Source organism: Heliangelus exortis (genome assembly GCF_036169615.1).
Source record: "Heliangelus exortis chromosome W unlocalized genomic scaffold, bHelExo1.hap1 SUPER_W_unloc_1, whole genome shotgun sequence".
NCBI lineage: Eukaryota > Metazoa > Chordata > Aves > Apodiformes > Trochilidae > Heliangelus > Heliangelus exortis.
Genome location: NW_027285918.1, coordinates 228,075 through 253,733, shown reverse-complemented (window position 1 = coordinate 253,733; position 25,659 = coordinate 228,075). Strand labels below are relative to the sequence as shown.

General features: G+C 50.7%; 4 protein-coding genes across 10 annotated transcripts in view; 1 reads left to right on the top strand and 3 right to left on the bottom strand.

The window, feature by feature from the left end:
• LOC139790517 (POTE ankyrin domain family member G-like) overlaps positions 1-25,659 on the bottom strand; it is a 178,266-nt gene that overhangs the window by 74,752 nt on the left and 77,855 nt on the right. The window lies entirely within an intron of this gene.
• The window catches only part of LOC139790522 (POTE ankyrin domain family member G-like), a 170,666-nt gene that overhangs the window by 78,310 nt on the left and 66,697 nt on the right, over positions 1-25,659 (bottom strand). The window lies entirely within an intron of this gene.
• On the top strand, positions 8,949-10,171 carry LOC139790508 (olfactory receptor 14J1-like). Its single transcript, XM_071732363.1, has one exon. The coding sequence runs from the start codon at positions 9,206-9,208 to the stop codon at positions 10,169-10,171; it is 966 nt and encodes a 321-aa protein (XP_071588464.1). The 5' UTR covers positions 8,949-9,205.
• On the bottom strand, positions 18,198-19,201 carry LOC139790514 (olfactory receptor 14J1-like). Its single transcript, XM_071732368.1, has one exon. The coding sequence runs from the start codon at positions 19,199-19,201 to the stop codon at positions 18,257-18,259; it is 945 nt and encodes a 314-aa protein (XP_071588469.1). The 3' UTR covers positions 18,198-18,256.

Sequence of the window (25,659 nt, the reverse complement as noted above, 5' to 3'; positions counted from 1 at the left end):
GAAGATGTCCTCCCAGCCTTCTTCTCTCTAGTCTGAACTCCTCTAATTCCTTCAGCTGTTCCTCATCAGACATGTGTTCCAGAACCTTCCCCAACTCCAATGCCCTTCTCTGGACACACTCAATGTCCTTCTTGTTTTGAATATCCTAAAACTGACCTGAAGATTCAAGTTCAGCCTCATCAGTGCCCAGCACAGGGGGACAATCCCTGCCCTGCTCCTGCTAGCCACACCATTGCTGACACAAGCCAGGATGCTGGTGGCCTTGGCCACCTGCTGGTGGCCTTGGCACACACTGGCTCATACTCAGCTGCTGTTGACAAACATCCCGAGGTCCCTTTCCATTGGCCCTTTCCAGCCACTCTGCCTCAAGCCATAGTGCTGTTGTTGTGAACCAAATTCAGGACCTGACCTTCTTGAACCTCACACGATTGGCCTCAGCCCATGGATCCAGCCTGCCCAGGTCCCTCTCAGAGCCTTCCTGCCCTCAGGCTCCACGTTGGCAAGATGTCATCAACAGAACCTTTTTGTAAAAGGACATCAGGTACCTGGCACTTGGGCCACTGCAGAACATGCAAAGAACAGTGAGGTTCAGGTAGATCTGGCCTGGCGAGAAAAAGCTGAATTATTTTGTAGCTTGGTGGGCCCATCAAACCCATAAGGAATAGATAAAATACAAAGATGGGGTCCTGAGGGAGGGGGTTGACTGAGCATGGACACTCTTGCACAGCTGATCAGTGACTGTGAAACAGCTGCAGTAATCAAGCTATGAAACAGCTTCAGTAATCAAGCTATAATACCTATCCCTATGAAAAAAAGGAATTTCATACAGCTATTCACAGTCTTTTCAATTTGCCTTAGCAGATTACCTTGGAGAGATACAGTTCAGCTTGCTGAGTCACAAATTGTTCCAGTCCCTGCAAGAGTTAACAATCCATAGTTCTTCTATTTTCTCAACAGCACCACCAGAGAGAGCTCCTACTCTATTTCTGGATGGATCTGCTGGCTCACACAAAGCAGTGGTAGCTTGGCATGATTCTGCTTCAGACCAATGGCCATCACATGTCGTGCTACAGGAAGGATCAGCACAGGGCATAGAATTGTGTGCAGCCATAGAAGCCTTTTGATTATTTTCAGCTTCAGGGAATCAAAGCTCACAAACATTTCAGCACTCTGATTGCCTCCTTAGCCAACACTGTCATTGTGTTTCCAGGGATGGAAGTCCCAGGTGGGACATGAAAGGAATGGTGGGGCTGGGGAGGTGAGAAGTAAAGTTACCCACAGACTGTCAGAGCTCAGGGAACTTCCATCACCTCTTCTCTAAAATGAAAATCATGAGATGATCTTTTAAAATAAAAGTGCTTTTAAAATAAAAATGCTTTTTTTTTTTAAAAAAAAGCAACAAAAAACAAAAACCCCAAAACAACCACAAGCACATTTCATTAATCACAGTACAAAATATTCCTCCTTAACTACAGCAGGAAAACCTCTCCAATTAGCTGCACAAGTCTGGAAGATGTGAAGAATATCCCATGGAGAGCCATGGCCCTTTAGTGCTCTCTGTATTTCAGTGAGTCCCAGGGTGTGTTTGGTGCTGAGTCCATGATCCTCAGGTGCTGAGAGATGAATGAACAAACTGCTCCAGAAGTCAGAATGGAACCTGAAAGTACCTTGAAGCATTGATTGGCCCCACTGAGGGCCATTGCTGCCAGAGCCTCCCCATGGCCTTGTTAGAGCAGATCACTGGAGGCCATGATTGCAGGGAGGCAAAGGCTCTGTAAAGGTGGCTCTGAAGCCAAGGATTTTTCATGATGTAATTATTAATGAAGCTGTGAGAAAAAAATCTGAACTCCAGGCAATGGGAAGGCAGAGCCCATCCCTCACTTGTGGGTCAGGACTTTTCTTTGGGAAAGTGCAGTATGAAAATAAGGAATAAAAAAATCTCTGACACATCTTGACCACTCCAAGAAAGGGAAAAAAAGTCCAGAGCCTCAGGACAAAATGACTCCTGGCAGACCTTGGTGGTTGAGGCAGCTGCCATGTCTGAGGTGACAAAGCCCTTGGTCCTGTTGGGCCTTTCAGAGTCACAGAGCCCTTGGCCACCTCTCCTGCAGGCTGCCCTACACTGTCCATGCCTGCAGCTCCTTCTTTAAACTCCTTTAAAAAGGCTTTAAACTGAAGGACAAGGAGGGAGGAACTCCAGATGGCAATGATCACCCCACCATCACCTGTATAAATGATCTGGGATTAAACCAGACCTGATGACCCCAGGAGTCCAGCCTGGACTTTCCCAGGGCTGCCCTGAAGACTTGGTTGTGATGTGAGAGCTATTGGGGGTGAGGGTGGAGGAACATGCTACAATTTTTCTGTATATTTATATATATTTAGTAATTTTTCCTTTTTATCATTACTGTTTCATTTAAGATGTGTAATTTAGTTTCCAACCCAAAAGTCTCTCTCCCTTATTCTCCTTTCTTTATCAGGGTGGGGAGGGGCAATAATAGAGAGCTTCTGTCATTCGGTTAATTGCTGTCCCAGCATTAAACCCTGAAAGATTTATTGGCGCCCAAAGTGAGACTTAAGCTCATTAGTTCAAGCCCAGTTGAAATTTCAATTCATTTATATGAATACTTTGAATTTTGACTTCAGTGGGAGGATACCCAGATGGCTCCGCTGAGTGGGAATCAAGATATTTTCTCTAGAAATTTCACAGGGTTGGAAATTAAACCAATCCTGCTGTACCTTTGGTACTCAGGGTATGTGATCTGTGGCTTTTTATCTGGGATTAGTGTTGCTCTGTGGTTCATTCTTGGTAAGAGCTGCTTACAAACACTTGGAAAAGCTCTCAGGTATCTGAAAGACTTGGCTGTACGAGATGTGATCTATACCATGATGAGACTGTAGATCCTTATCACATGCCATGCCCTCAGCCTGTGAGGCAAAGGTTTGTGCATGCTGCACCATCCCCATTTAACCATACACTATCAGTGATGTTATGGGTTCCTGGAGAAATGGAACCAGCTGTGGGTGATGGGATTAAAACAGCAGGAGAATATGAAGATGCTGTCATGGCTCCTCATTGGGGCTGGGTCTCAGCTGTAAAGGGAACAGCTGAGAAACTGCACCTACCCCATCACAAAGCCCTGGTGGTGCTGTCGAGAGCCCAGGCCTGGAACTGTCTGGGATTGTGTCACAGAATCCTGGAATCATGGAATGGGTTGGGTTGGAAGGGTTAAAGATCATCTTATTCCAAACCCCTGCATGCATGGGTAGGGACACCTCCCACCCAACTGAAAGCCAACCCTGTCCCTGTCCCCATGGAACTCACTAGAAATCTAGACACAGAGAGACAAAAGCCATCTCACATTCCTGTCCCTTTCCCCAGCCATGCTCACGTTGCTCAAATGTGACTTTTTTCTAAAATTTAATGTATTTCAGTTAGTAACTGATGTCACCCTGGTACAGAGTGCTCCTCCATGGGCTGCAGATCCACATCTGCCCCTCCGTGCTCCTCCATGGGCTGCAGGGGACAGCTGCCCTCTCCCCACAGCCTGCAGGGGAACTTCTGGTCTGGCCCTTCCTTCAGTCACTGACCTTGGGGTCTTGGGGAGGGCTGGCAGCAGGCTTCCACCTCCTTCTCCATGGACATCTTGGGCATTTTCTGCCACAGACATTCCATGGTCACCCAGGGCAGCTGCTGACTCCTGAGGGAGGTGCTCTCCCAGATATGGGCACCCCAGGTCTCCACACCCCTTCTATACCCCCAGGGTCACCATGGAGACCCCCATGACAATGGTGTCCAGGCACCAGGTCCTGCATCACAAAGCCCTGGTGGTGGCTCTGGAGACTCCAGGGCCTGGAACTGGCTGGGACTGTGTCACAGAACAATGGAATCATGGAATGGGTTGGGTTGGAAGGGTTAAAGATCATCTAGTTCCAACCCAACCCCTTCCATGATTCCATGATCCCACTCAACTGAAGCCAACCCTGTCCCTGTCCCCATGGAACTCTCTTCTTAATCCCATCCACAGCATCAGCCTCACTCAGCAGTAGTGTCTCTTGGAGCTGCTCCAGGATGAGCTTCCTGTGCTCCTCCTGCTCCATGATGCTACAGATCATTCCCATGACCCTCCAGATCATTCTGAATCACAGAATACCTCAGGCTGGAAGAGACCCCTGAGCATCTCCTTGTCTGAGTGCCCTGCTCAAGGCAGGATGAACCAGATGAGGTTGCTCAAGGGCTTTCCCAGCATGGCTTCATCCACAAAGGGGCTGAAAGTGCCTTTTGTCCCACCCCACAGTGGGATTATAAAGACAGCAAACCGTGTTGGCACAAGTTCTGGACACTGAGGCACCATCACTGCTTGCCAGGAGGACTTTGGATCCCTGATGGCACTGTGACCCTCATCATCTCGTGAACTTCCCACCCACCTCTTCAATCCAGACATCACCAGTCTGGCTACAACAGGACAATGGTAGAGCATGGCAAAGGGCTTGCTAAAGGCCAGGTGCACCCCATGCCTTTCTGTCCCCTGCCCACTCTGCTTCAGCAATCCCCTCTTTGTCCTTCACCTGCCTGGAGCAGGATGGACCCCATCACTGTCCCAGGGACTGAGGTCATAGAATCCTAGAATCCTAGAATGTTAGGGGTTGGAAGGGACCTCTAGAGATCATCCAGTCCAACCCCTCTGCCAAAGCAGGATCATCCAGGGCAGGACATACAGGAACACAGTCAGGGATGTGTTGAAAGTCTCCAGAAAAGGAGACTCCACAACCTCTCTGGGCAGCCTGTTCCAGTGCTCCCACAACCTCACAGTCAAGAAGCTTCTCCTCATGTTGAGGTGGAACATCCTATGTTGTGGCTTAAACCCATTATTCCTTGTCCCATTAATGGGTACCACTGAAAAGAGATTGGCCTATTCCTTTTGACACCCACCCCTCAGATATTTATAGCCATTTATTAAGCCTTCTTTTCTCAAGTCTTCAAGTGACTGAATTCTCTCAGTCTTTCTTCATAGGAGAGATGTTCAAGTTCCTGAATCTTCCTCCGAGCTCTCCCTTGGACTGTCTCCAGTAGATTCCTGCCTCTTGGACAACTGGATCCAGTATTTCAGGTGTGCTTGGACAGGGCAGAGTAGAGGGGTAGGAAAACCTCCCGAGATCTGTTGGACACACTTTTCCTGATGCCCCCCAGGACACCATTGGTCCTCTTGGCCACAAGGGCCCCTTGTTGACCCATGGAGAATTTAGTGTCTCCTGGGACTCCAGATTTTTCTCTGTGGAGCTCTTTTCCAGCAGGATGTCCCCTCATCTGCACTGGTGGTTGGTGTTATTCCTACCCAGATGCAGGACTCTACACTTGTCCTTATTGAACTTGATGAAGTTCACCTTTGCCCAGCTCTCCAGCCTGTCCACATCTGATGGAGAGCTTCTGGTGTCTCAGCCACCTCTCACAGCTTGGATCATCAGTGAACTTGCTGAGGGTACACTCCATCTCCTCATCCAGGTCGTTGATGAAGAGATTGAACAAAACTCGACCCAGTACTGATCCCTGGGGAACAACACTGGCCACAGGCCTCCAACTTGGCTCTGTGCCACTCATCACAACCCTCTTAACTCTGTTGTTGAGCCAGTTATCAACCATCTGTCTCACATTTCTTCAATTTTTTTACGAAGGTGTTATGGGAGACAGTGTCTAAAGCTTTACTGAAGTCAAGGTATATGAGATCCTCTGCTCTCCCTTCATCTGCCCATTTGGCCATCCCTTTGCAGAAGGATATCAGGTTAGTCAAGCAAGATTTCTCCTTTGTAAATCAACGTGTGCTGCTCCTGAGAACATTCTTTGTGTTTGCACACTCAGAGTACTGAATATTCTGTAAGGCAGACTTCTCCTTTCCTACTCAGTATTGAGAGCTACATCTACCATTGAGAGATGTAGAGATGTGGAGATGTAGAGATGTGGAATCCCCTCAGTGTCAACACAAGTTTTCTCCTTCCCCTCTTTCATCCTCCTGTGTGGTACTGACTGTAGCACAATGGATATTCCAGTACCTGTAGGATTCCTAGGGGAAGGGTTGAGGAGGGACTGCTTGCAAGGGCCTGGACTGATAGGATGAAAAGCAAAGGGTTTAAGCTAGAGAAGAGTGGATTTGAATTGGATGTTAGGGAAAAGTTCTTCATCATGAGAGTAGTAGAAAAAATGTCACATGTTGCCCAGTGAGGTGGTTGAGGTCTCAGTCCTGGAAATATTCCAGGTCAGGCTTGAGGTGGCTCAGAGAACCTGATCTAGTTGAGAGTGTCCCTGATTACTGCAGTGGGGTTGGAATGGATGAGCATGAGAGGTCCCTTCCAAAAAAAAAAATTCTGTCATTCTGTGATTCTATGATGATATGACCTTCAGACACCTCAGTTAACATGGGGAGTTCCCAGAGGTCTCCAAAGATGGGGTTTAGAGACCCCAAGTGATGCCCAGTCTGCAGAGGTTGATGGGTCAAGGCTCAGTGCTGTGGAGACTGTGGGCAGTAGAGGAGGATCCTGGGAGTGCCTGAAGGGTGGGTTTGGGCATGGTGGAGCTTTTCTTCAGAGTGGGAAACAGCTTGGGCAAGAAGTAATTCCCCAAAGTGCAGCTGGGGATGGCTGGAGTGGAGAGCAGAAGAAAGCAATGTCAGTGCAAGGGCCATGCTGGGGAACAGCACATCCCCCAGCAGGAGCCTGGATCAGGCCAAGGCTCTGTGTGCCAAGGCAGAGGCAGGGAGGACACAGAGATGTCAGGAGAGGAAGGGGACAGCAAGGTGGGGCAGGCGGGTGAAGGAGCAGAGCCTGCAGGGCAAGAGGCACAGGGGATGGGACAGCCCAGGACAGACTGTGCTGGAGATGAGAGAGGGCAAAGGTGTGGAAAAGCTGGAGGCAGACTTGGCAGAGCCAAGCTCTCCATGCCTTTGCTGCTGGCTCTTGTCTCTGTCCCTGATGGCCATGGGGAGACAAGTGGAGCTTCCAGCAGCACTGGGGCTCAGGGCCTCCTTGTCCATGTGCAGGAGGCTGGCTGGGAGGTGCCGGGCCATAGTCCTGCCCTTGGCATTGCCCATCTGCACATGGCAGTGGTGCCAGGAGAGCCCTGAGGGCTGAGGGAGGGACAGGATCTCCGTCCCTTGCCAGGGGCTGGGGCTCAGGGCTGGCACCTTTGGGGAATGGGCTCAGGGCTGGGCCCTTTGCAGTCCTGACACACAGCCAGGCTTCCTCAGCACCAGAGCCACCTGCACCTTCCTTTTCCCCACCTGCCATCACTGCCTCCTGCTTCCTGCTCCCCCCACCCCCTGCAGGGGACGCTGCTTTCTCAGGGCTGTCCCTCAGGGGGACCCAGGCACACGCCAAGAAACTTTGGAAACTTTCTTGGGACTCTGCCTTGGACTTGGTTGTGGAGAAAGAAGCTTCTGCAGCTTCCTCTCCTTGCCTCTTGAGCAATTGTCATGGGCTCAGCATCAACCCCCCAGAGGGCTCCTGACAGCTGTGAGCTGGGCTCCTGGGATGGAGGGAGCTGCTGGCAAGTGGGCAGTGCTGCAGAGAGACAGCTCTGGGCAGGAGCAGCTCCTCTGCAGAGCGCAGCAGGGCTGAGGGCACTGCCAGGGTATCTGGGGGAGATGAGCAAGGCAGAGAGAGCTTCAAGGGGGTGAAGATGGAGGGCATGAGTGCCAGCTGAGGGGAGGAGAACCTTCCCAGCTTCTGCCATGGTGAGTGTCTGGTGCAGGGCAGTGAAGCTGGTGCAGTTGCTGGAGGCATCTCCTAAAGCTGCAGAGCCAGAGGTGCTGGGAGCTGGAAGGGGGGAAGGGGCTGGAGGTGGAAGGGGAATTGTGAAGAGGAGGGAGGGGGTGTGTGCAGGCAGGGGTGGCCAGGGCTGTCCTTCAGAGCAGGGTCCTGCAGCCCAGGGGCTGTGTGCTGGGGCAGGGACTCTGCTGCCTGCCTGCCTGCCTGCCAGGGGCAGCTCTCAGCCTGCCCGGGGAGCTCCCTGGTGCTGGCAGAAGCTGTGGCTGGCAGGAGACAGGGAGCACAGGGCAGGCTCCTGGTGCTGCTGAGAGAGGGATGAATTGCTCAGGGCTGCTCACAGCTCCAGCTGCTGCCCAGAAGATTTCTGAGGGGACTTTTCAGGAGTCCCTTCAGGGCAGGGCTTTCCTGCTCCACTCGGGGCTCTCCTCAGGCTCTGCTTCCACTTGTCTCTCCAGGGCATGGAAAGCTCTTTCTGCACTCTGCAGAAGGCTCACAGACCCCAGTTCTCCTCATCCCTTTTCTAATCTGCTCCAGGCATCATTAAATCTCAGAGATGCCCCTGGACAGGTCCTGCTGCTGCCAGGAGGGGTCTGCAGGGCAGAGCTGAGCACTCAGGGGGTGGGATGGGTGCTTTGAGCACTGACAGGGAGGAGAGCTGGGGACAGAGAAAGAGCTGCAGGCAGCAGAGATGGGCAGGGATGGAGAGGGAGCTGCTGCTTGGAAGATGATGGCAGGGGGGATTCCTGCACCTCCCAGCCATCCCCTGCAGAGCTGCTGCCCTCCCTAGAGCTAAACCCTGCTCTCTGTCACACAGCACAGTCCCCCAGCCCTTCAGATCATGGGCACTGAATTCTGAGCATCCTTCCAGCAGCCCCCCCTCCCCACCAGAGAGGAGAAATGCTGGAGTCTCTGCCTGTGTATCCCTTTCCCGACTGTCTTGGCAGCAGAACTTTGGCAGGTTCCCCTCTGGCCCCTTCTTCTGCTCCCCTTGTTCTTACCCTTATTTTTTCTGGGCTCGGGCTTGAGATTTTGAGTGCAGCTCAGACACTGATGCTGCAGGTCCTGTCCTGCTGCTGTTTTCATGGAGGAAAAGCATCCAAAGCACCTGAGATTTGGGGCTGTGGGGACTGCAGGGTGTGGGGCTGGGGGTCAGCCCACCCTCCCATCTGGATACCGCATTATAAGGGTCTTGTCCTCTTTGTGCAGGTGAGAGCAGGACTGATGGACAGAGCGGCTGTCCTCACTCTGCACTAAGGGACAGTCCCTTTGCCTCTCAGCACCCTCAGGGTTTCACTTGCAGAGCAGCACAAACACTGAAGTTTTTGTGACAGGGAAAAGGTACTTTTTGCATATGAGAAAACAAATGAAGAAATGTTTTTGAGAATAGTCTGCTGTGATTGCTCCCTGTCTTTTCTCCCATGACAGTGTACATGCCCAGAGGCATCAGATGTCCAACAGCAGCTCCATCACAAATTTCCTCCTCCTGGCATTTGCAGAGAGGCGGGAGCTGCAGCTCTTGCACTTCTGGCTCTTCCTGGGCATCTACCTGGCTGCCCTCCTGGGCAACGGCCTCATCATCACCACCATCGCCTGTGACCACCACCTCCACACCCCCATGTACTTCTTCCTCCTCAACCTCTCCCTCCTCGACCTGGGATCCATCTCCACCACTCTGCCCAAAGCCATGGCCAATTCCCTCTGGGACAACACGGACATCTCCTACAAGGCATGTGCTGCACAGATCTTTTTCTTTTTATTCTTCATTTCATCTGAGTACTTTCTCCTGACCATCATGTCCTACGACCGCTACGTGGCCATCTGCAAACCCCTGCACTACGGGACCCTCCTGGGCAGCAGAGCTTGTGTCCACATGGCAGCAGCTGCCTGGGGCTCTGGGTTTCTCACTGCTCTGCTGCACACAGCCAATACATTTTCCCTGCCCCTCTGCCAGGGCAATGCCCTGGACCAGTTCTTCTGTGAAATCCCCCAGATCCTCAAGCTCTCCTGCTCACACTCCTACCTCAGGGAAGATTGGGTTAGTGTTGTTGCTTCCTGTTTAGCTTTTGGCTGTTTTGTTTTCATTGTGGTGTCCTATGTGGAGATCTTCAGGGCTGTGCTGAGGATCCCTTCTGAGCAGGGAAGGCACAAAGCCTTTTCCACGTGCCTCCCTCACCTGGCCGTGGTCTCCCTGTTTGTCAGCACAGCCATCTTTGCCTACCTGAAGCCCCCCTCCATCTCCTCCCCATCCCTGGACCTTGTGGTGTCATTTCTGTACTCGGTGGTTCCTCCAGCAGTGAACCCCCTCATCTACAGCATGAGGAACCAGGAGCTCAAGGATGCAGTTTCCAAACTTATCAAAGAATCTTTTTTGAAAATATTTAATTTATTTGGTTATTGTTCCGTTCCCTCATAATGTAATTCAGAACAAACCCAGACAGTCTTCACCCCTTTTTGTTAATTTTGGTTGTATATATGCGTTGTTTTGTGGGTTTTTTCTTTGTTTTTTCTTTCCAATTATTGCTCATATAGGAATGTTATTTTTTTTTCCTCTCTCATTTTGTGGATATTCAGGTTTTCTTTTACCCAGAGACTTTCAAAGAGGAGCTGTGCTCTCTCTGTGTTTAAACACAATAAAGAACCTTCCAGTGAATGTTTGCCTGAGGCCCTTCCTTTGAGACCCTGTCTGTAGCTGCAGGGCAGTGCCTGTGTGCAGAGGTGGAGGGGAAAGAGTCCTGGCACAAGGGCACTGCCCGGGAGCACCAGCGCTTGATCTTTTTCAAGCTGTCCCCTTTCCAGCTCCACAGTGGACTGGTTCCTTTGTCACTTCTTTGGTGTCCAGAGCCCTCAGGGATGGTGACTGTTGTGCAATAAAGACAGCCCATGGCAGTGGAATCAGGCAGGGCCCCTCTGAGCACCCTCCATGGGCACCCAAGAGCTTGTGTGGGAGGTGGTCAGTGTCAGTGAGCACCATCAGCTGGGTCTGCCTCCCAGCTTGACCAGCACAGCCCATGAACAGAGTCAGCCCTGGGCACCCCAGCCCCGTGCTCTGCAGAGCAGCACCCCCAGCTCGGGGCGGGGGGCAGCCTGGGGACAGGGTGCAGGGATGGGTGGCCAGGCCAGCCCAGAGGTGCTCAGCAGGGAGAAGGCTCTGTGGGAGCACAAACAGCACCAGCTCTTCCCAGGGGTGCCATGAAGGTCAGTGGCACAGACCGTGTCCTCAGGTCACTTCACCCGAGCACAGATCCTATGAGGAGAGGCTGAGGCAGCTGGGGGTGTTGAGGCTGGAGAAGAGGAGGCTCAGGGGAGACCTCATCACTCTCTACAACTCCCTGAAAGGAGGTTGGAGCCGGGGGGGGTTTGGCTCTTTTCCCAGGCAACTCTCAGCAAGACAAGAGGGCACAAGAGGTCTCGAGTTGTGCCAGGGGAGGTTTAGGTTGGACATTAGAAAGAATTTCTTGATAGAGAGGGTGATCAAACATTGGAATGGGCTGCCCAGGGAAGGGGTGGATTCTTCATCCCTGGAGATATTTAAAAGAGACTGAATATGGCACTCAGTGCCATGGGCTGGGAACTGCAGTGGGAGTGGATCAAGGGTTGGACTTGATGATCTCTGAGGTCCCTTCCAACCCAGCCAATTCTATGATTCTATGATTCACCTGGACACTAACGTCCCCTGGGAAGCCACCTGAATGCAGCACTGGGATCTGCTTCCTTCAGCCAAGCTCCACCAGCCTGTCCCAGCTGCTGGACACCATCTCTGCCCACTGTGGCCTCAGTGCTATTTTATGAACCTTTGGCACCTTTGAGTGTTTCCTGCTGGTGGCCACATCTTGTCTTCAGTGCTGGGCTTGCTGTCACCTTCCCTGTAAGATTCATGGGCTGCAAGGTCTGTCCTGAGAGATCAACTGCACCTTGGACAGGGGAATTTCTGTCAGCCATGAAGGACAGGAAGGGGGATGGGGAGAATTACCTGCTGGTCAGCATCACCTCTGTCCCTGGGATGGTGATGGGGCCAATGCTCCTGCAGGGCACTCCAGGCAGATGAAGGACAAAAAAGGGATTGCTGAACCAGAGTGGGCAGGGGAAAGAAGGCCATGGGGTGCACCTGGACTTCAGTAAACCCTTTGACGTGGTCTATCATTGTCCCTTAATAGCCAGGCTGGTGATGTCTGGATTGAAGGCCTGGGGGATGGTGCGGGTGGGAAGTTCATGAGATGATAAGGGTCACACGAAATCAGTGACTCACAGTTCTCTTGGCAGGCAGTGATGGTGCCTCACTGTCCAGCCCTTGATCAAATGATAGTCTCTCTCTTTAAAAGTCCCTGTGGGGTTGGACAAAAGGCACTTTAAGCCCCTTTGTGGATGAAGCCACGCTGGGGGACACCTTGAGAAACCTCATCTGGTTCATCCTGCCTTGAGCAGGGCACTCAGACAAGATGATGCTCTGGGGTCTCTTCTGGACTGGAATATTCTGTGACTAATGAATCTTTCACTCCAAGAGCTCTTTGAAGAGAAGACGGAAGGGGAAGAAGAGAAGAGAGAGAGGCAAAGTAGAGCCCAAAAATACCTCCACTCCTCTGAGCTATGTTTCTGCATTTGAACTATTGGTAGGAACATTACTTTGGTGAGCTCTGAGACCAAACCTACCAACATGGTGACCAGCAACTGTTAAACCCATACAGGGAATAATTATAACTGCTTTGTTTTAAGATGCTCTGATGAGATCTGTCATTATATCAGCCCTTTGTGCCCCACGTTGGGCCCAAATTAGGACTGTTGTGGTTGAACTCCAGCCAGGCACTGAGCACCACGCAGCTCATTAATGTCCCTGTGTCATTCAGGTGGGGAAAACAATATGAAAACAAAGAAACAAACAAAAAACAATACATTGAGAAATGAAAAGTTTTCTGGCTGAAGTAAAAGAGAGTTAAATATTAATACTAATACTGATTCTAACACCAACACCATTACTAACAAAAAAAATCTTCAATTTGAGGCTATCAAAAGCCTTTCTCATCAGATTATCCCCTCTGGAAACGTAACCTCTCTAGAGGAGTTTGTGCCCTGCAGATGATTGCAGAGTGTATTTTATTGTATAGGAAACTTTCCCCTTCACTTTTCTCTGCTAGCAAAGGAGGAAACTCCTGCTGTGCCTGAGTGCAGCAGTTCTCTAAGGGAGATGGGTTGGGAGCTGGTGCAAAGAAGCCTTAACATCCAGCTGCAGCTGCAGGGGAGAAGTCTGAGGGAAGGAAAAGGCACACAGGTCCTAGGAGGAACGGCCTACACCACCTTGTCACCACCACCACTTGTGACCTCTGGCTGGCAGCTGGCACTCAATCCGCACCTCCGCCTGGCACCGTGATATCACTTCCCCACCACTGTGTGGTCCCCAGAGCAGTGCCTGGTGGGACAGCCTGAGCTTTGATTGGCCTCAGCTGTGGACTCTTTTCATTTGGATTCCCTTGCCCCCACCTCCCCCTTTCCCCTCTTCACTTGCAGAGCCCCCGGGCAAACCCAGCAATGCGGCGGGGCCAGGGCCGGTGGGAGGCACGGAGGGCACGGCCGGCACCCGTGAGGCAGTGGGAGTGGGTGTCCCCCCTTTTTGTGTTGAGTTTTCTTCCGAAGCCAGGACATTGTGTGCGTGCTGGGTGATGCCAAGAAGGAGCATTCCCTTTCTGAGGGGGAAATGCAAAGTGCAGCCTGCAGGGCGTTCTTGATGGCAGTGCAGAAAGCAGCTGCCGTAGGAAAGAGAGGCTGCTGCGGGCTTTTGGAAAGGGACACTTGTCATGCATTGCTCCTCCTGCCCCTAAGGGAAGGTGTCCTGCAGGCAGGGCAGGAACGGGCTCGCTGCCGCTGCCCCCATCCCCTCATTGTGTGACAGGACAATCGCTGCCAGCGCTCGGGGCTCCCCGCAGAGACCCCGATGATGCTGGTGCCATGCGGGGTGGGTGGGTGGGGATGAAGTGGCAGCGTGGGGACAGGAGGGAGCTGAGCGAGCAGCACCTGCTGGATGGAGGGTACAAGTGGGGGAACAGACAAGGTGATGGAGGCAAATTATCCCAGAGCCTTCCCAGGGAGCCAATGAGAGCAATGTTGTGTTTGGGGAGGTGAGGAGCAATGTTTCTCATAGATTGCTGGATCTCAAAGCTTTTTCGTCACTGTCCAGGCCTCTTGCAGTGACACTCTGCACCAATAACAGTTGAATATACATTTCTAAACAGAAAAAAAGGGAAATAGAACTTTTTTAAAAAACTCTCCTTTTAATCTTTCTCCACACTGGAACCTCTCTGATGAGCTGTGCGACTCTTGAACACTATAAACAACACAGGATAAGACATGGCTGCTCGGTACTGTAATGGGCCCCACAGTGCCAGAGGGACTGAGTCCATGATCCTCAGGTACTGACAGGAGACCAAAAAAAAAAAAGCTTCTAAGAACTCAAAACCAAAATAAAACCAAAACTTATCTTCAAGTATTGATTGGCTCCATTGGGTCCCATTACTGACAAAGCCTCCCCCGAGACTTGTTAGAGAAGGTCACTGGAGGCCATGATTGCAGGGAGACAAAGGTTCTGTAAAGGTGGCTCTGAGGCCACAGATATTTATTTATTTATATATTTATTTACATTATGGATCAGTCAAGCCAAACTCTGAATCCCAGGCAATGGGAAATCAGAGCCCATCCCTCACTTGTGGGTCAGAATTCTTCCTGGGGGCAGTGGGGTGTGAAGATGAACAATAAAAACTGTAGGGAAAATGCACCACACCTCCCAAGTACTCCAAGAAGGGGCAAGGAGCAAACCAAGTGCAGAGCCTGGACATAAAAATCTGCCTGGTGGTGGTGATGCAGTGACCATTTCTAAAGTCACCTTTCCAGACACAGACTGTCCAGACAAAGGCCATTCCCATTCCTCTCCAATTGTCCCCTTCTCCTCCTCTTTGTTCATTCAGATGCCTCTCCCCTGGGTGCTGCTTTGAGCAGCAGGTTGTTCAAAGCTCGCCTGTCTTTCAGCAGCCTGATTGTCTCTTTAGCCACCTCTCTCATGATGATCACATCTCTCTTTTCCCATCTGTCTCTCTAAACCATTTCTCCTCAGATTCTTCTTCACTTTTTCTGTGTGACTTTTCTTGGCTGGCACAAAGGAAAACTCCTGCTGTGCCCGTGTGCAGTCAGTTCTCTGAGGAGAGCAGGTGGGAGGTGGTGCAGTGGAGCTGTAACCTCCAGCTGCAGAGAGGAGAGGAGAAGTCTGATGCAAGGAGCAGGGATGGAAGTCCCAGGTGGAACAGGAAAGCAATCGTGGGCTTGTGGGGGTGAGAAGTAAAGTTGCCCTCCCTGTGTCAGACCTCAGGGAGCTTCTGTCATCTCTTCCCTAAAGTGAAAATCATGAGATGATCTTTTAAAATGTAATGTTAAAAAAAACTCCATCGAACTGTTTTCATTAAGCACAGTATGAAATTTTCCTCCTTAACTGTAGAGTGAAAACCTCTCCAATTAGCTGTAGAAGTCTTGAAGATGTGAAGAATATCCCTTGGAGAGCCATGGCCCTTTAGTGCTCTCTGTATTTCACTGATTCCCAGATTCCCAGGGTGTGTTTGGTGCTGAGTCCATGATCCTCAGGTGCTGAGAGATGAATGAACAAACTGCTCCAGAAGTCAGAATGGAACCTGAAAGTACCTTGAAGCATTGATTGGCCCCACTGAGGGCCACTGATGCCAGAGCCTCCCCATGGCCTTGTTAGAGCAGATCACTGGAGGCCATGATTGCAGGGAGGCAAAGGCTCTGTAAAGGTGGCTCTGAAGCCAAGGAATTTTCATTATTTATTTATTAATAAAGCAAGGAAGCCAAACTCTGACCTCCAGGCAATGGGAAGGCAGAGCCCATCCCTCACTTGTGAGTCAGGAGTCTTTCTGGGGAAATTGGAGTATGAAAATGAGTAATAAAAAAATTTTCTGACATATCCTGACCTCTCCAAGAAGGGGAAAGAAAGTCCAAAGCCTCAGGACAAAATGACTCCTGGTCGTGGTGTTTGAGGCAGATGCCATGTCTGAGGTGACAAAGCCCTTGGTCCTCTTGGGCCTTTCAGCCTTCCAGAGCCATTGGCCACCTCTCCTGCAGGCTGCCCTACACTGTCCATGCCTGCAGCTCCTTCTTTAAACTTCTTTAGAAAGGCTTTAAACTGAAGGACAAGGAGGGAGGAATTCCAGATGGCAATGATCACACCACCATCACCACTACAGCTGATCTGGGATTAAACCAGACCTGATGACCCCAGGAGTCCAGCCTGGACTTTCCCAGGGCTGCCCTGAAGCCTTGGTTGTGATATGAAAGTTACTGGGGGGGAGGGAGGAAGAACATGGTACCATTTTTCTGTGTATTTGTGTATATGTAGTAATTTTCCCATTTTATCATTACTGTTCCATTAGAGCTGTGTAGTTTAGTTTCCAACCCATAAGTCTCTTTCCCTTATTCTCTCTCCTTTCTTTATCAGGGTGGGGAGGGGCATTAATCGTTAATAGAGAGCTTCTGTCATTTGGTTAATTGTCAGCCCAGCATTAAACCCTGAAAGATTCATTGGAGCCAAACGTGGAGCCTAAAATTATTATTTAAAGCCCAGTTGAAATTTCAAGTCATTTATATGAATAGTTTGAATTTTGATTTCAGTGGGAGGATACCCAGATGGCTCCGCTGAGTGGGAATCCAACTATTTTCTCTAGAAACTTCACAGGGTTGGAAATTAAGCCAATGCTGCTGTACCTTTGGTACTCAGGGCATGTGATCTGTGGCTTTTTATCTGGGATTAGTGTTGCTCTGTGGTTCATTCTTGGTAAGAGCTGCTTACAAACAGTAGTTGTGATATGGTCTTCAACAGTGTGGTACATGGTACAGTGATTTTACACACACCTAGGAGATACACATAGGATACACATTTCAATACACATAGGAAATATCCCTATAAAGAGGAAATAGACTGCCCACAGGTCAAGGGAAGCTGTAAAGGGAACAGCTGAGAAACTGCACCTACCCCATCACAAAGCCCTGGTGGTGCTGTCGAGAGCCCAGGCCTGGAACTGTCTAGGATTGTGTCACAGAATCATGGAATCATGGAATGGGTTGGGTTGGAAGGGTTCCAAGCCCCTGCGTAGGGACACCTCCCACTCAAATGAAGCCAACCCTTTCCCTGTTCCCATGGAACTCACTTCTTAATCCCATCCACAGCATCAGGCTCAGTCAGAGCTGGTGGACAGACAGATGAGTATCAGACAGCTGTGTACCCGGGTGGTCAAGAAGGCCACCAGCATCCTGGCTTGTATCAGGAATAGCATGGCCAGCAGGAATAGGGAAGTGATCGTGCCCATGGATAAAGACAGGAAACAGTGTTGGCACAAGTTCTGGACACTGAGGCACCGTCACTGCTTGCCAGGAGGACTTTGGATCCCTGATGGCACTGTGACCCTCATCATCTCGTGAACTTCCCACCCACCACATCACCCACCTCTTCAATCCAGACATCACCAGTCTGGCTACAACAGGACAATGGTAGAGCATGGCAAAGGGCTTGCTAAAGGCCAGGTGCACCCCATGCCTTTCTGTCCCCTGCCCACTCTGCTTCAGCAATCCCCTCTTTGTCCTTCACCTGCCTGGGGCAGGATGGACCCCATCACTGTCCCAGGGACTGAGGTCATAGAATCCTAGAATCCTAGAATGTTAGGGGTTGGAAGGGACCTCTAGAGATCGTCCAGTCCAACCCCTCTGCCAAAGCAGGATCACCCAGGGCAGGCCTCACAGTCAAGAAGTTTCTGGTAATGTTGAAGAGGATCTTCCTATATTCAAGCTTAAACCCATTGTTCCACTGAAAAGAGATTGGCCCCTTCCTTTTGAAACCAGCCCCTCTGATATTTATAGAAATTCATACGATTCCCTCCTCAGCCTTCTTTTCACAAAGCTAAACAGCTCCAACTGTCCTTTATTCTTCATATGAGAGATGTTCACATCCCTTAATAATCCTTGCTGTTACTGGGACTCTCTCCAGTAGATCTCTGTCTCTCTTGAACAGCTGGATGCAGTATTCCAGGTGTGGTCTCACCAGGTCAGAAGAGAAGGGTAGGAAAACTTCCCTAGAATTGCTGGACACACTCCCTCCACCTCTGCACACAGGCACTGCCCTGCAGCTCCAGAGAGGGACTCAAGAGAAGGGCCTCAGGCAAACATTCACTGGAAGGTTCTTTATTCTGTTTAAACACACAGAGAACACATTTCCTCTGTGAAAATCTCCTGGTTAATTAATACATGGAGACATCAATGCTGAGAAAGGGCACAACCAATGACAGTACTTTTTACACAATACTTTGAAAAGGAAAGCAGAGAAAAATAACAATCCAAATAACCAGTATCTACAACAAAGTTCAGTAAAACTTTTCTAAAGATTGGTTGGGCTTCTAGTGAGTTACAATAGGAGAGACAAGAAGATGAAGCCAATCATTTTGACCCTTTTGAAAAATCACCAAGATATCAGTTTCTTCAGGGCATTCTTGAGCTCCTGGTTCCTCATGCTGTAGATGAGGGGGTTCACTGCTGGAGGAACCACCGAGTACAGAAATGACACCACCAGGTTCAGGGATGGAAAGGAGATGGAGGGAGGCTTCAGGTAGGCAAAGATGGATGTGCTGATGAACAAGGAGACCACGGCCAGGTGAGGGAGGCACGTGGAAAAGGCTTTGTGCCTTCCCTGCTCAGAGGGGATCCTCAGCACAGCCCTGAAGATCTCCACATAGGACACCACGATGAAAACAAAACACCCAAAAGCTAAACAGGAAGCAACAACACTAACCCAATCTTCCCTGAGATAGGAGTGTGAGCAGGAGAGCTTGAGGATCTGGGGGATTTCACAGAAGAACTGGTCCAGGGCATTGCCCTGGCAGAGGGGCAGGGAAAATGTATTGGCTGTGTGCAGCAGAGAATAGAGAAACCCAGAGCCCCAGGCAGCTGCTGCCATGTGGACACAAGCTCTGCTGCCCAGGAGGGTCCCATAGTGCAGGGGTTTGCAGATGGCCACGTAGCGGTCGTAGGACATGATCGTCAGGAGAGAGAATTCTTCAGACATCAAAAAGACAAAGAAGAAGAGCTGTGCAGCACATGCCTTGTAGGAGATGTCCGTGTTGTCCCAGAGGGAATTGGCCATGGCTTTGGGCAGAGTGGTGGAGATGGATCCCAGGTCGAGGAGGGAGAGGTTGAGGAGGAAGAAGTACATGGGGGTGTGGAGGTGGTGGTCACAGGCGATGGTGGTGATGATGAGGCCGTTGCCCAGGAGGGCAGCCAGGTAGATGCCCAGGAAGAGCCAGAAGTGCAAGAGCTGCAGCTCCCGCCTGTCTGCAAATGCCAGGAGGAGGAACTGCCTGATGGAGCTGCTGTTGGACATCTGCCTCTGGGAATGGTGGACTTTCATAGGAGAAAAAAAGAGACAAATGAAGACATTTTCTCAAATACATTATGTCATTCCTGGAAACTTGTCTGCAAGATCAAAGACAGTTTCCATACCTTCTTTTCCTGGAACAAAGACAAAAACTTTGCTATCAGATCTTCCTTGATCTCCATGGGTGGATCTCTGAATGTTGCTGGCTGACTGTGTAGTGAGGAACAGAACCTCTCTGTGGTGGCTGCTTCAGAGTCAGATCTGCTCTGCAGCTGTGATCCCAAGGGACTAGGGGTCAGGGGAAGCACCAGTGGTCAAGACTGTCATATCAAGGAAGTGGTAAACAAAAGGGGCTATCACCATCTACATTCTCAGTGCTAACAAAGCAAGGTGCCAGAAAGCGAATTCAGAGAAATTTGGGATTTATTTCAGCTCCCCCCATCTCTCCTGGGTAATGTTCCTGGATGTCTCAAACCCTCAGCATTTCTCCTGCACTTGGGGAGAACAGAGCAAGGCAAGAGGATTGCCTGTGGCTGCATGCAGAGAAGGGGGAGCTGGTCTGATGAAGGGAGGGTCAGCTCCTCCCCAGCCTCACAGAGGGCATTGCCCAGAGCTCCAGAGGGCAGAGGGAAGATGGACACCTCCTTGCCATGGACACATCTGCTGCCTGGAGCTGCCCCAGCCAGGAGCTGGTTCCTTGGCCCCGTCTCCCTTCCTGCCCCTGCTCTCAGAGCCCAGCCCAGCCCCTGGGTGCCCAGCTCTGCCCTACAGCCACTTGGGGGGTGCAGGGACTAAAGAACAGGGCACACACCCCCTGAGGACAATGGAAAGGGGAGGCTGAGCGGAGCTCAGCTGCTGAGGGGTGGTGGGTGGAGGCACTTCCTGAGGTTCCCAGTCCCTCTCCAGGTGATGCTTGAGGAGTCTCAGCCCCTGCTCTCCCCTGCACAGCTGAGTTTCCATCCCACCAAGCTTAGACAGAGAAAAGCTCTCTATGCCCTGGAGAGACAAGTGGAAGCAGAGCCTGAGGAGAGCCCAGAGTGGAGCAGGAAAGCCCTGCCCTGAAGGGACTCCTGAAAAGTCCCCTCAGAAATCTTCTGGGCAGCAGCTGGAGCTGTGAGCAGCCCTGAGCAATTCATCCCTCTCTCAGCAGCACCAGGAGCCTGCCCTGTGCTCCCTGTCTCCTGCCAGCCACAGCTTCTGCCAGCACCAGGGAGCTCCCCGGGCAGGCTGAGAGCTGCCCCTGGCAGGCAGGCAGGCAGGCAGCAGAGTCCCTGCCCCAGCACACAGCCCCTGGGCTGCAGGACCCTGCTCTGAAGGACAGCCCTGGCCACCCCTGCCTGCACACACCCCCTCCCTCCTCTTCACAATTCCCCTTCCACCTCCAGCCCCTTCCCCCCTTCCAGCTCCCAGCAGCTCTGGCTCTGCAGCTTTAGGAGATGCCTCCAGACACTGCACCAGCTTCACTGCCCTGCACCAGACACTCACCATGGCAGAGGCTGGGAAGATTTCTCTCTCCCCCAGCCCAGGCAGCTCTCAGCTCTCCTCCCAGCCCAGGCTGCCTTTCTCCTCTCTCTCCCTCCTCTCTCTGCCCTGCCCTGCTGCCTGCAGGCAGTGCCCTCAGCCCTGCTGCGCTCTGCAGAGGAGCTGCTCCTGCCCAGAGCTCTCTCTCTGCAGCACTCTCTGCTTGCCAGCAGCTCTCTCAGGCTCAGGAGCCCAGCCCAGCAGCACAGGACCAGCACCAGACTTTGCCACTTGCTCAACTCTCTCGGGGCTCCCTCCAGCTCTCCCTGGGGCTCCCCAGGAACCCAATGGGACACACACTGAAGTCATGGCTCATGTCCCCTCCCTCCCTCCTTTCCAGCACAGCCACTTCCCCTCTCGAGACACAACCTCTGCTTCTCCCACTCTCCCACTGGACACCCAGGCAGTGCCAGGGGGAATCTCCTTTCCCTCCTCTTCCCCTGCAAGCCACGGCTGACACTGGAGGTGCCAGGGGTGGTCCCAGACCTGTGTGGGTCCCCAGCTCCAGCCCCTCAATGTCCTTCTTGTTGTGAGGGGCCCAGGACTGACCCCAGATTCAAGGTGCAGCCTCACCAGTGATGAGTCTTGATGATGTCAAGAATATCCCTTGGAGAGCCATGACTCTTTAGTGCTCTCTGTATTTCAGTGAGCCCCAGGGTGTGTTTGGTGCTGAGTCCATGATCCTCAGGTGCTGAGAGATGAATGAACAAACTGCTCCAGAAGTCAGAATGGAACCTGAAAGTACCTTGAAGCATTGATTGGCCCCACTGAGGGCCATTGCTGCCAGAGCCTCCCCATGGCCTTGTTAGAGCAGATCACTGGAGGCCATGATTGCAGGGAGGCAAAGGCTCTGTAAAGGTGTCTCTGAAGCCAAGGATTTTTCATTATTTATTTATTAATGAAGCAATGAAGCCAAACTCTGAACTCCAGGAAGTGGAAAGGTAGAGCCCATCCCTCACTTGTGGGGCCCGACTCTTCCTGGGGAAATTGAAGTATGAAAATAAGTAATAAAAAAAAAAAAAAAATCTGACACATCCTGACCTCCCCAAGAAGGGGAAAGAAAGTCCAGAGCCTCAGGACAAAATGACTCCTGGCAGACCTTGGTAGTTGAGGCAGCTGCCATGTCTGAGGTGACAAAGCCCTTGGCCCTGTTGAGCCTTTCATCCTTCCAGAGCCCTTGGCCACCTCTCCTGCAGGCTGCCCTACACTGTCCATGCCTGCAGCTCCTTCTTTAAACTGCTTTAAAAAGGCTTTAAACTGAAGGAAAACAAGGGAGGAACCCAAGATGGCAATGATCACCCCACCATCACCTCTATAAATGATCTGGGATTAAACCTGGCCTGATGACCCCAAGAGTCCAGCCTGGACTTTCCCAGGGCTGCCCTGATGCCTTGGTGGTGACGGGAGAGTTATTGGGGAGGAGGGGGGAGGAACATAGTAACATTTTTCTATATATTTGTGTATATTTAGTAATTTTTCCTCTTTATCATTACTGTTTCATTAAAGCTGTGTAGTCTAGTTTCATACCTATAAGTCTCTCTCCCTATTTCTCTCTCCTTTCTTTATCAGGGTGGGGAGGTGTAGAGAGAACCACAAGTCCTCAGGTGTCACCGATAATGAACTGGGAGCTTAGGCCCAGCTGTGCCCAATAATTAGGGCTTGCCCCAGCTGGAAATGGGCGGGGCTGAAGGGCAAAATAAAAGGCATGCTCCCAGAAGCAGAAGACAGGAGATGAAGATGCCTGAGGAGAGGGACGGCAAGAGAGCTCCTGAGAAGAGCCGTGTCCCCGAGAGAAGGCTCGCCACAACATCTGGTGGAGAATGCGGGCAACAACAGCAGCCGTGAATGCTGAGGTAAAAAAGGAAGCTCTACACGACCACGTTGGTTGCGGGAAGCTCTACAAAGCCTGGCTTAAATGCGGAAGGCGATATAAAGAGCTTCGAAATACGCAACCACGTCAGATGGAGCCACCACGTTGGTGCGGGACGCTCTATAAAGAGCTCCAAATACGCAACCACGGGAAAAGCTCCACAAGGCCAGGCGTAAATGCTGTAGGTGGCGTGTAGAGCTCGGAGTAGAAGCCCAGCACGGCAAGACAACAGCCCGGAATGGCGAGCCAGGCAGGAGAGAAGAATGAGGCTCGAAAGGCGCAGCGAGTTGGCGCGCGGAACTCAAACCCAAGGAATGCTGAAGCTGAAGCAGAGCTCTGAGTGCGCATCAAGTCAGTGCGGTCCTGAAACGGAGTCTCTCAGGGACACGCGACAGTGCGGTCCTGAAACGGGGCCCTAGGGACACGCGATAGTGCGGTCCTGAAACGGAGCCCCCAGGGACACGCGATGCGGTCCTGAAACGGGGGCCCTAGGGATAACGCGATAAGGCTGGTGCGCTGAATGCTTGGAGAAGCCTCTGCATGGCCAGGCATCCCGAGGTGGCGAGTACCAGCGAAAGCTGAGCTGGTGTTTTAAGACCTCATCTCCTGCTAACAGAGGCTAAAGAGCCCGAATTTTCCCTCCTCAAAGTAATGAAAAATGTTGAAAAATAATGAAATGTTTAAAAAAATGAAATGTTTAAAATTAAATGTTAAATTAATTGTAAATTATTGCTATTTTTCAACAAACAACAAAAAGGGGGGAAATGTAGAGAGAACCACAAGTCCTCAGGTGTCGCCGATAATGAACTGGGAGCTTAGGCCCAGCTGTGCCCAATAATTAGGGCCTGCCCCAGCCGGAAATGGGCGGGGCTGAAGGGCAAAATAAAAGGCATGCTCCCAGAAGCAGAAACACAAGAGAAGAGATGAAGACGCCTGAGGAGAGGGATGGCGAGAGAGCTCCGGAGAAGAGCCGAGTCCCCGAAGAGAAAGGCTCGCCGCAACATCCGACAGTGACCCTACCCAATGTAAATGGGACACGCCACGAAAGGGAATCACCCTGAGCCAAGTCAGGGGCAAAGGAGTGTGTTTTGGCAATACTGGCCTGGCTAACTGGGCCGATTCTGTCTGCACAGAAGTCGTTGCGATCGATAAAACCCGAGCGTGGGCAATTCCATCCGCACCAGGGATGTGGATTTGCCACCAACTGGGAATAACCCCCTGCGTATCCCTTAAACGGTTTGACTTCGCTAACGATTTCTGTGTTCAGATTTTGATTGCCCCCAGGGTCCTGTACCACCCAGAAGAGGATATGTACTATCAGTGGGAACAGACGGGCATCAGTCTGCAGAAAAGAGAGGTGCTGACAGCCGTCACCATAGCAACGCTGCTCAGCCTGGGAGTGGCCTCCCTGGCAACTCAACAGCGAGGCCTGTCCCAGCTACAACTTGCCATCGACGAGGACCTGGAGAAAATTGAAAAATCAATGACATTCCTAGAGCAGTCTGTCTCTTCACTTTCTGAGGTTGTCCTGCAGAACAGATGGGGTTTAGACCTCCTGTTTTTGCATCAAGGAGGCCTTTGTGCCGCCTTGAAGGAGGAGTGCTGTTTTTACGCAGATCACACCGGAGCTGTTAGAGACTCCATGGCAAAACTAAGAGAGAGACTAGCTCTACGGAAAAAAGAGAGGGAAGCCCAGCAGGGATGGTTCGAATCATGGTTTAACCAATCTCCATGGTTGACCACCTTGATATTGACCTTGATAGGTCCAATCACCATACTCATAGTGACACTGATCTTTGGACCCTGTATTCTGAATAGGCTGGTGTCGTTTGTTAAAAATCGACTTGAGAGTGTCAACGTTCTGTTCCTAGAACACCAACAGCTGCTCTAGGAATACATTCGCATATTACTACCTCAATAGCCCCACACTACCTCTAATTCTACTCTATTCCCCACTAACTTATTCTAACCTACATTCACTTATGGTGCTTTAAAGTTTTTTAAACTCAGGGTAATGGGATATCTGTTTACATATGTTTTTATATATGCACATTTTTAAGATTTGCACTAAATGATGATTTTTGAGATCACACTAATTTATAGACGGCACATTTCTAACTCACCTTATAAGTAGACTATTATGATTATATTTTTTAACCTATTTAATTGTGCATAGGGAGGGGGGAAATGTGGTGAGATAGGGCCTGGCGAACGGAAGATCTCGCGTTGTAACGGGAACTCAGGGCCCCTCCCCCTATGCTAATAGCATCCAATCAGTGACACGACGGAAGTGACGTACTGAAGCCCTAGGTATGTCTGTATAAACCCGTGCCACGTTTCAATAAATCCTCTTTGCTGCTCATCCCACCTCGGCGTCTGTTGCTTAGCAACCGCGTGCCACTCCGGAACCGGGTCGAGCCTTTAAACGAAAGGCAACACCTCAGTTATACAGTTTTAAGAAGAAATGCCCAGGTATTTACAGACACAAAAAGGAATTGTTTAGCTGCACAGAGATGTCCTCAAAATGTTTGGGATATGTTGGCTTCAGTATTTGTTTGAGTCAAAAGTAAGAAACAGTACCAAGTTTAACAAGAACAGATTCTCAGTGGGTTTTGGAAACATTTTCAAAAATTAGGAAAAAAAACCAACCCTGTGCAAATGATGGCATTACACAGTTTTGTTATGCTGAGTCAAATACATTGTTTTTACAACAAAGACTGTGTTTTATTGGAAAATACTTTAAGTTAATGTTTGGGAAATTAATACAAGGGTACATTGTTTGGATGTAAATGCAGGCTGCAATAGAAAGTGTGAGATTGTGATTTTACATACAGCTTTTGATGTTCCACTCACTGGCTCCCTCTGCCTTCCAGATGTTCCACTCACTGGCTCTGACTGGCTTCTAGAAGAACAAAAAAAGGTGATCAGAACTCCAAATAAAGCACTTGTACCAAACCTTAAGTAGTGAAAGCAGAGTATAAACCAGTTCTCTGATGCACAGAGTAAAACATGTTGAAGACAAAATTCAGTCACTAACCCCACCTTTTCTTCTCCAAGATGCTGCTGTCCCTGCTGTCCCCCAGCCTGTCACTGCCCAAGA

Excerpts from the sequence above, each read along its gene's own strand:
- LOC139790508 (XM_071732363.1), top strand. The coding sequence starts at position 9,206 with ATGTCCAACAGCAGCTCCATCACAAATTTCCTCCTCCTGGCATTTGCA.
- LOC139790514 (XM_071732368.1), bottom strand. The coding sequence starts at position 19,201 with ATGAAAGTCCACCATTCCCAGAGGCAGATGTCCAACAGCAGCTCCATC.